This window comes from Poecilia reticulata, linkage group LG16 (assembly GCF_000633615.1).
Source record: "Poecilia reticulata strain Guanapo linkage group LG16, Guppy_female_1.0+MT, whole genome shotgun sequence".
In the NCBI taxonomy this organism is placed as follows: Eukaryota; Metazoa; Chordata; class Actinopteri; order Cyprinodontiformes; family Poeciliidae; genus Poecilia; species Poecilia reticulata.
Window position 1 is genome coordinate 17,853,384 of NC_024346.1, and position 10,712 is coordinate 17,864,095.

At 37.5% G+C, this 10,712-nt stretch overlaps 1 protein-coding gene across 1 annotated transcript; it reads right to left on the bottom strand.

The window, feature by feature from the left end:
• Positions 1–2,241: 2,241 nt before the first annotated feature.
• hoxa13b (homeobox A13b) lies at positions 2,242–5,834 on the bottom strand. Its single transcript, XM_008432498.2, has 2 exons — positions 4,431–5,834; positions 2,242–4,278 (listed from the first exon to the last, which is right to left on the bottom strand). Exons 1-2 carry the CDS (start codon positions 5,047–5,049, stop codon positions 4,037–4,039), a joined length of 861 nt encoding a protein of 286 aa, XP_008430720.1. The 5' UTR covers positions 5,050–5,834; the 3' UTR covers positions 2,242–4,036.
• Between the last annotated feature and the right edge of the window lie 4,878 nt (positions 5,835–10,712).

Consider the following 10,712-nt stretch of genomic DNA (forward strand, 5'->3'; position numbering starts at 1 on the left):
AAATTAAATTAAATTAAATTAAATTAAATTAAATTAAATTAAATTAAATTAAATTAAATTAAATTAAATTAAATTAAATTAAATTAAATTAAATACAGGCTGAAACCTTTTCGTCTTATATTTCTCAGTTTTTATTTTGTCAAATATTGCCTCTTTGTTGTGCTCTAACCACATTGTTTAAAGTCTTAGAGACTAATTGGTTGTATAATTTTATAGAAACTAGTGAAGGAAAACAAAAGCTGAATGGGAGGTGTTATAAAGAAGACAAACGCAGGGAAACGAACTGAAAAATACTGAAGATGTGACTTATTCCGAGCACTCTGTAAGTAAAAAAATAAATAAACCGCACTTTTCTCTAAACAGTGTGACTAATTTTTCAGTACACTTCATTTTATTTGAAGAGATCAGCCTTTAGGTCCTCTCGGAATCACCAACAAGAAAACGCAAAAACATTAACAAATGTGTTACTTAATGAATGGTATAAAAATGTGTAGTGTTTCTCCTATAGGAAGAAATAACAAAAAAAATAAATAAATAAATTCATAGTTACATTGACGCATTTTACTGGTTCTTATCTTTAGACATGTTTCTGCTGCTGCTGCATCCTAATAATGATTACTTCTGGTTTTAAGGCTCAATTGGTTGGACAGACATAGAAAAGATGAAGTTACTATTAAAGTTAAAGGCCTTTACCGATCATTAAACATAGTTAAGGAGGTGGTCAAATGGGCTGCTCAAGTCTCGCTTTCGACATCTGTATTTAGGCCTAATTTGAACAATGTGTGTAGCTTAAAAAAGTCAGCTTTTCAGAATGTTTTTTTCTGGGCTACATAAAGAGAGCTACTGACCCACCTGAAATGGCCATAAAAGCATGTTCATGGGCGTCCAGTGCTTGGAGAGTTAAGGCCTACATGTTTGGGTAGGAGATGCAATTACCTGACTTACCAGTAGGGGGAGCAATGACACAAAACAATAACGTAGCAGCAAGGTCAAAGAGGAACATTGTCACATCAAGATTTAAGTGAAAGCAGTTAGGATGTAATATTTATGTAGAGGTTTTCTGATAAGAAGGAAGAATATAAAACACCCTACCAGTGTATTTATAATTGAGCACCAAACTTTGATAAAAGCCATCCATATCACTGTCTTCTGAGTTTAGATGAACGACAATGTGCCCTTATTAAGTATGTTATTATATAAACTGAGATGATCCATATTTTATCTAAGATTTCTTTTATTTTCACTATACCGGAAGAATGAATGGTTGTAACAGAGTTTTGTTCCTTTTATTTCTCAATGGAGGTTTTCTTAGCTTAAAGATATGTTAGAATACACATACAGTTGGTTAAGCATCAGAATAAAATAAATCTTATCCTCCTGACTACCAGGAAAAAAAATATTGTCCAATCACCATTTTTTTTTTTTAAATCCCACAGTCTTTGTAAGGTAATAAAATGTTTTATGCACTTACTTTGTCTCTTCCCATAAAATGTGTTAAATAAATGCCATTTTTATGAATTAGAAAAAGATACGTACAAAAGTCCCACCGCTTCACATGTGGTATCATTGAAAAGCCCTAAATGTCCTCTTCAGATACCAAAAGGAATTAATTCAGTAGAATGCAGGGGGTTGGGAGATATTCAAGTTTAGAAATGTCCTCTACTGAGGACAAAAATGAACTACTGGTAGTCAGGAGGATATAATACTGTTGTCACTGAAGAAAAAAAGGAAATCTAATCTCCAAAAATAACATGAGTGACTCAATCAATTCCTCTCTTTACTAATACAGATTTTATTTAGAGTTCATGCTTGCATGTTGCCATTTTCTTTCTGCTTCCATTATGTAGCTTGTAAAACAATCGTTTCACACCCATGTTCCAAACCTTCGTGTGTCACTCGTGGGTGGTTATAGTTTGATGAATCATAGTGCTAAAAAATAAAAAATAAAAAATCTCAATTATAGGATATATGAATGCATTTGTGATTTTTTTTTAATACGTTCCGATTTGTCAGTTTGTCAGATTGCAAGTAGCCTACATTTTGAAAATAACAACCCTCAAGCAGAACTCTAGCATGCTTTCCATAAAGCCCACATTTATGAATAACAATATTTTGTATCAGTCTAATGTAATCTTCTAATATTAAATGTTGTGTTTTATTAACTGTAAGAAGAAAATCATGACTATAGTCATCACCAGTCTGTGTGTAATTGTTGTAATGTGTTCTACTTAGTAAATCGAGTCAGTGAAATAAATGAACTTTCCAATAGTATTATAATTTATTCAATGTTACTGTAGTTCAGGTGTTGCAATGTAATTTCGCCGTTTGTATACTCGTACCTTTGATGTTTGGTTACGTTGTAAGAGCCGTGTAAAATGGTCGACTCTTAAGTGTTACATTGGTCAAACCGAAATAAATCCCAGCAACTTATTGCTGATATATATTATTTATTGAGGTCATGTAACTACATTTCAATGCAGTAAACCAACTTACAAAACCTCCCCATTATAGGAAAGACCTTAAGTAGAGTAAGAACTGGCAAATTGAGGAGCGCCCAACAAAAACAGCTACAGATTCTAGAACCGCAGCCCAGACAGGAAAACTGCGCTGACAAAGATTCGCCGCTAGATGGCGACACAGAGTCTCTGAGATAAATACTGGGACCTGAATCAAACTGTTGGCCTGTTAACACTTCCATCGTCATACCAGGCAATATAAATCATATTTTCATTTGAAACCGCAGTCAATCACTTTATTCGAATTTTCTCATGAAACAGAAAGATAAATGAAACCCCAGTGACAGCAGTGCACTTATAGAGTCTGTCAAACATATATTGCCAGAAAACGTTGGTTTATGAATAAGAAACTGGAAACGCACTCGGCTGTACATAAAATATTTACACATGTTTTGGTGTAGTTCATCCAGTTATGTTGAGTTTTTTTCTTCTTCTTGAAAAGTAAGCAGGAGGACAAAATGTAAATGCGGGAGCAATAGGGAAAAAAGGCAAGTACATGCCTTTTTCAGACAAACTGACAAACTCTTAAAATCAGTGGCGCCACCAAGGGGTCGGGGCAAAGGTGCCAGAGGCCTTCGTTACATGTTTGCGGGTAACCCCCTCATCTTTTTAAAATGAATTCCGCACAAGAGAGAAAAAGCAAAACATATTTTAATTTGTTTTATTTATTTTTTTTATAAATAATTTATTTGTATGTCCGTTCTGGTGTTTCATGGTGTGCCATCTTTGATTATTCCCCTCTCCCTCCCCCGTATTTCTAACGATTGCACAATAAAAATAAAATTCTGTTGAAGCTTTTGGTTTCAGTGTCCCACGCCAAGACTATCAGCGGAGACCATCTGGCCACCCCTCTGAAAAGGTTCCGAAGGCGCCTTTGATTGAAACATTGGAAATCCTAATGAAACGCTTGGTAAAGTTTCATAGGTAACCCGCTGAGAATGAAAGACGTGATGAAAGCTGATTTTATAGAAAAATTCATTTCTCAAATTGGGGATGGAGCTAAATATTCGGATACAAATACTACAAATGTGTTCTAGTAATTTCATGATAATAACCTGCTTTTGTTACTCTTTACCACAGTCTGAAACCAAAAGTTTTTTTTGTTTGTTTTTTTGTTTTTGTTTTATTTATTATTATTATTATTCGTGCGCTTCAGCCGTATATTTTCTTATTAAAAGGAAAATGAGCACAATTTGCTGGTGGTTCACCCATGTCAACGCAGAATAGTTGTCACAATGCTCGTCAGGATGGTGACTACTGAAACGTCCCGCAAAATCGCTTCAAACTCTAGATCTCTTCCGACCTTCTGCCAACAGGCCCCACGGACTGGTTCCAATTAAAACGAGGAAGGAAACGTTATAGTTCAAACCAGAGCCGTTCCGGCGACAGTGTGTAACAGTTCATAAATGGAATAAATTATAGCACAGTTTTCTATCTTTTTCTTTTTTCTTTTCTTTTTTTCTTCCACTGTTGAAAGCGCACCCATGTCCGCCTTCCACGTCTCGGGAATGTCTCCAGAGCTAACTAGAGCTCTTGAACTTATTGACAACTTTTTTCTCCTTTACGCGCCTGTTCTGGAACCAGATCGTCACTTGTCTCTCTGTCAGGTTCGTCTGCGCGGATATCCGTCTCCTTTTGTCCTTGGTGATGAATTTGTTGGTGGCGTACTCCCTCTCCAATTCTTTGAGTTGCACCTTTGTGTATGGCACGCGTTTCTTTCTCCCACGACGGACCGAGCTGTCCATACCACCAGATAAGGAGTCTGTGGGTGAAAAAGAAATGCAGCATTATACTCCAGAAAACAAACGACTGCAGAATTAAATGTACAACTTTTTTTTTTTTTTTGCTCAAAAATAAGATTTTTGCATTAACCCATGCAATTTATTTGAACTGAATCTTTACCTATTAATATACCTTGTAATGATGATTTCCACAGAGAGTTTGCCTGCGATTGCTCCTTGGTGCAGTAAACCTGACCACTCCACCCATTCGTGATGGCCCAGGGCTGATAGGGCTCCATGGGCAGCAGAGACTCTCTTGGCTCGGGTGGCGCACTCAGCGCAGGTACCACCGGCACATCCAGGTAGCTGGCCTGGTAGGGGCTGGAGGAATATCCCTGGTAGAAGGCAAACTCCTTCGCCTCACCAGAGACTGAAGAGTCCGCGTATTTCTCTCCATAACCGGAGGGCTGCGCGCACGCCTTGACGCCGCCGTGTGACACCCTGCACGGGTAGTACCCGCTGCCAAAGTATCCGTAGGGCAGAGAAGCGTTGGGCGAGCTCTGAGTGGCAGAGCAGGGGCTGCACTGCTTGCCAGGCTCCCCCACCCCAGAGACTGGCACATCGCTTGCAGCGTAGGTGGTGCTGGGAGCCAGTGAGGTTGGATGCGCCAACAGATTCCTGCACTGGTTTGCTGCGAAGTTCCCACCTGTGAAGCCTTCCATGTTCTTGCTTCTCTCCTCTTGTGAGCCGCCGTCGTAAAGGAACATGACCGGGTCGATCCAGGGCGAGCCGAGGAGTAACGAGGCGGTCATAGCATGTCCTACATGGGAGGAGAGGAGCAGCTCTTTTTCATAAATCCCCTCGACTGAGCCGAGACAGGGACCCAGGGCTGAGTAACGATACCAGCACACCAGAGTGCTCTGAGATCGGGAGGTTATTGGCCAAGGCCAAACACGTGATATGCAAAGGAGATGATAAACGTCTCGACATCTGATAATACCGATAGGGCTCTGTGTTTGCAAAGACACTGACTTCTTCGATCTGTATGCCAAGACACTATGCTTTGTTTCTTTTGGGGTTTTTTTTTTCGGATCTGAAATTGATTTTGAAATCTCATGCCGATCGACACGTTTTTATTTGTTTGCTATTTCATCACATAAATTATTATTGACGGAGATTCAGTTTATCATTTGTGTGCCAAGACCGAAAATTATGTTTTTCTTTTTCTTTTTTTTTATTTTCTCGTTGTTGGTGCGCAATTATACACTTGGTATCTCCTTATTTCAAACACCAAATATGCCATGTGTTTAATTGATTTTGGTTTCGTTGAACATCATTGTATATATTAGGTTCAGAGTGAATTTTTAAGATAGCTTTTTTTTTTTTTTTAATATATGCTTACAATAAAAATGAAGTGTTAAATCAAACTCTTTCCATGTTTTGGTGTTGCGCACAGATGTGTGGTGCTCGGTGGCGTCGGTGCGCACTGATATGAGCAGTTTGGCATCTTCTTATTTTAAGGAGCGAACCATCTAGATGTGATGTCATGGGTTTAATTGTGTTTGGCGCTATCGACCATTTGTTCGTGCCTTAAATCAAAATTGACGGTTTAAATACATTTTTGGAGCAAAAAAAAAAAAAAACAAATAAAATAGTGCGATGCTCTCGGCACGTTTCCAGTTTGACCACCAAACAAGCAATTTTAGTTTGCAGACAACTTTCACAGAAGGGAGTGTAAAATTTGTTTGGGTGCAGCAGTGATAGGTTGAACGCAGCTTTAAATAGATATACAGCCACTCTGTTTCACAGAATCTAAACAGAAAAAAAAAAAAATGCGAGTTTGTTTTTGTCGTTTTTTTAAACATATATAAATAATTTAAACAGCTTTTTAAATGCAAATATTTACTTTGCTGGTATGGCTTTGTTATCTTTGTTCCACAAACACACACACCCAAAACAAAACCTACACTTCCTGAAAATATATGGAAAGCGAGAACACTTAAAAAAAGTAAAATATAAGTTTCCCATTTAACTTATCCTCTTTATTATGGTCAAAATTTTGCACCAAAATTTCGCTCATATTCTTTTTTGTGTATTCTTCAAAAGGGTCATGGACATTTTGCCCCAGATTTAATCATACAAGCAAACTGTCATCTGACAAAAATAGATATAACATGACAGCGTTTGCTGGAAAATCTCATAATAATAATAATAATAATAATAATAATAATAATAATAATAATAATAATAATAATAATAATAATAATAATAATAATAATAATAATAATAAAATGCTCGATATCCACTAAATAGCTAAACAAATAAACAAAAAAAAAAAAAACTCCAGAGAGCTGTTTATACGATGTACTGTTTCTCAGTTATATGGGTACAGTGTTCTAAATATGCCCAGAGGCGTTTTTCCTGTGTGGGATCTTACAGTCTCCACTGGTTACAGCTCCTCTGGCGAATTTTTGGGTTTCTTTAATTACATTATTCAGATAGGGGGGTGGTCCAGAGCCTGGGAGATTTTATACGTCAATAAAATCCTTCTTTAAATATAATAATACCATCCGCTATTGTGGCTCTGGGATTAGGAAGCGAGTATGCAAGATGAACGTAAACATTACACAAATGGTCGCCCTTCTCCTCCTCTTCCTCCTCCTCCTCCCCTCTGCAAGTCAGAGACGCGACCGGAGGCCAAGGTCAAGTTGAAAGTTGCAGTCCAGTCAGGAAGGACAGAGGAGGAGATTAGAGCAACAGATCAGGCTCCTTTTAATGCAACCCCTATTCTTTTTTCTTCTTTTTTTTTTTTTCCAACACAGATTTAGGAGTGAGTGGTGAAAACGCACAAGTGAAAATAAAGTGACTCAGACCGACACTAAAAATAATGCCAGTGACTCCTGTCTTTTTTTTTTTTAATTTGGGGGTGAATCTGCAAAGTTAAAATAATCGGGGGGGGGTGGAAGACGTGAAGCAAAGATCTGACGGAGATGGCTTAAAAGCTGTCGCTTCAAAGTTCATTTTCTCCCGAGAGCACACAAGCAGGGGAATGCAGAACCAAATAAATGTGAGCACCCATTTTTATTTTAATGGAGTTTTCCCACCTTTTGAGGCTGTAAATCTTTATGGCTCAAGTTCATAGCTTGTAGGCCGGAAGGCGTAGCCCACATTTCAGGGAATGGGGGGGCGAAAGAGGCTTAAAACTTTTTAAATACTCTTTTCTTTATCGGTTTGTGTCTGATTTTGATTGCACTGCGATAATGACCCTAAACCTGCTTCTTTTTATTTAACAACCTAAACGCCGCATTTTTGAGGGGAGGGGGGGGAGTCGCACTTTTATTTTCTTTTTTTTTATCTAAGCTTGAAGAGCAGTCGAGGAATAGTGCTGGGTCCACAGAAATGATCAGAGACAAGTTGATGAAAAAGAAAATCGTTCAGTTAAAAATGAACGAAACAGCTACTAGAAACTGTTATTTGAGCTGCCACTTAAACTGATAAAAAAAAATACAATAATTAATTCACAGTTTTAAAATGTAGTTTTTGCATGCATAAAATGTTTGGGGGGTTCTGAACGAAAACGGTACATATAAAAAAAAGGAAGGAACATGAATTGATCTGCATCTGGCCCGCTGGACGGGATCCCAAGAAGATAAATAATATTAAAATTAATATTTTAACACCCCTGGTTTCATTTTTTTTAGCCACATAAATTTAAATCGACCAAATCTCTAGTTTCTGACCTATCTGATTTGGTATTTAATTGATTGTGCGTTCGAACAATCACCGAAAACTGCAGCTTTTTAATCATTAGTAACCGTGAACGTAAAACGTGACTTCGACGGAGACACAACAAGCAGACAGTATTAAATTGGCGTGGAAAAAATTGCGAATGTTTATATAAATCTCCCGTAAATAGTTTTCTCCGTATGATTGTGACTTCTGTTTAAAACCAACGAATATGTTGGATTTAAAAGTATTCAACATTTATGGATATTTAAATAGTTTTTAAACACTATTTTAAAAACTATTTTAAATAGACTATTTATAAACATTCGAAACCAGCTCAAAAGCAGACTAATCTAAGGTCAGTATAAGTACAAATGAAACTTTTTAAGACATTCTGTGTTAAACACTTTGGAGTCATATTTTTGATTAGGTTAATAAGCTGCAGCTTAGTTCTCAAGTGCCTTGGGCTGGCTCTGAATTTCTGAATTGACCCACTTAATTTTAGTCCCAATTTCACCAGTTACTTATTTATTTATTTTAGAAGCTGTTATGTATACCCATGCAAACCGAAAAGTTAAAATGAAAACGTGTGGATTTGTCTGCACGTAAAGACCCGTATGATTATTAATAAAAATATAAATAGATGATACTGGGGGAAAAAAAAAATATATATATATATTTAATGGAGCTTTTAACAATCAGTCTAGTTTCGTGAGAAAGGCTAAATTCAGGGTGTACATTTACAACCTAACCGGCGCGTTTTGGGACTTCAAAACTGCAGATGGCACAAAACACGTGAAAAAAGTGTTGATTTGAGCTAGAAGTCCATGAGGGGATCTCAAAGGAGCTTGGCTCTTCACAGAGAATAGCAAAACTCTAAATTTGTTGTTACGCTCGTCAGGAATTCGTCTACTTTAACATCTGTTTTTAAAACTTTTTGAATAGAAATTTAATTAGTGCAAAATGCGTTTAAACTTGAAATTCATACTTGATTATGATTTTAAATGTAATCTGTAATCTTAGCGTGGATATGTCTTAAGGTTGCTAGTTCAACATTGTGTGCTGCGTTTTGCCTGCGCTATAGAGCCACATTTCCCCCACAGTGCAGCTACAAATTGATTAATGAAGAAGTAGAAATTGCCCCCGTTTTCCAACTCCACAGTGAAAAACGTTGCAGTCTGGACTCCAGAGGCGGTTCTTGAATGAATGGCTTCCTGGACGAGCCTGTCCAAACACACACTCCAACCCCCACCCCGCCCGTCACAAACATTATTCTGGAAAAACAAAAAAACAAAATATCATGTCACAAACAAGCTGAAATATTTTTGATATAATCAAAATGGCTTTAATCACTGTAAAATAATTAATTCCAGGTTTCATCACTCAAGACATGTTCTTTTTAGTTTTTTTTAGTTTTATTCCAGACAAATGCACTACAGCTTACAGAGTATGTCAAAGTTGTATTTTATTTTATTTTTTAATTACTTGTATTTATTCTCTTAATTATCGACATAGCACAATTTTCTGCGATGAAGTCTGACAAGAAAGCAGTGACACACACACACACACACACACACACACACACACACACACACACACACACACACACACACACACACACACACACACACACACACCTAAAAAGTCCTTTAATCTCGCATCAGGTAATCAGGTGGTGTCATCTGGTAAGTAACACATACAGCTATATTTAATTACAGTGAGCACGCCACACCAGCACGCCTCTTATTACTGGATTTGTTAATAAGTAACAGAAAATGTCTTCAAGATGCAAAGAGGTTTTTGTTTTAATACACTGATTCGCCTCCAGGAACTCGCTGCTTTGGGCAGAAAACCTTACAATCCGCATTAAACTCAGACAAAGTCAGAGAAATAACAGTGTGTGTGTGCCTGCAATTTATTCAATGCTGCTTTTTTTTTTTTTATTTAGACATATGTATGGTGTAAACCACAACGGTGCTCCCAAAACAAATTCTAAGGGGTTCCTACAACACTGGGATATCTATAATAGTCACATTAAAAAAAACACAGCGTATTTTGACCTAGTTTGTCTTTGACCAAGTTGCAAAAAAAAAAAAAGCCATTGATATTCTCTACTATTTCCACAATGTTTTTAATACATTAGTTTTTGTTGTTTTTTTTTTAAGTCTTTTGAGCGAGAATTGGACAGCCCAGTGTATGAAGCCAATTTAAGCATTTTCCCTGCAGCAAGTTAACACATGGCAGGGAGCTGCACAGAAACCAGGGGGAGAAATTAGCTGCGTTCACGTTCATTTCCCTAAATCTCATCAGTCTGTGAGCATAATCTCATACATATGGCAAAAGTCCCAAATATCACAGCAAATCTGAAACCTCACACATACCACTGAGTGCACAAGGTTGTTATAAAGGGAAGTTGTTTTGGCTTGACGTGCCACGGCGGCAACAGATGATCCGTGTGTCACAATCTGCTGCAGGCTCGAGACCAAAGTACTTCTCTGTTTAAGCAGATGACAGCACAGCTCTTAGCCTACAGTGCTTAATGGACTTTTTATGGCTCTGTCTTGTGATCGCATGACCCTTGGCACCTTGGCCTCTCAGCAGTTATTGGTAAAGCAGATCAGAAACATGCTGCAGTTCTTCTCTGGCCAACACATGCGTGTGTGTGCATGCTATGCTGTGTCTGATTTCAGTGGGAGGCAACATGTAAATTACATGCAATTTTCAAAAAACTGTCCAAAAGGTTTCAGAT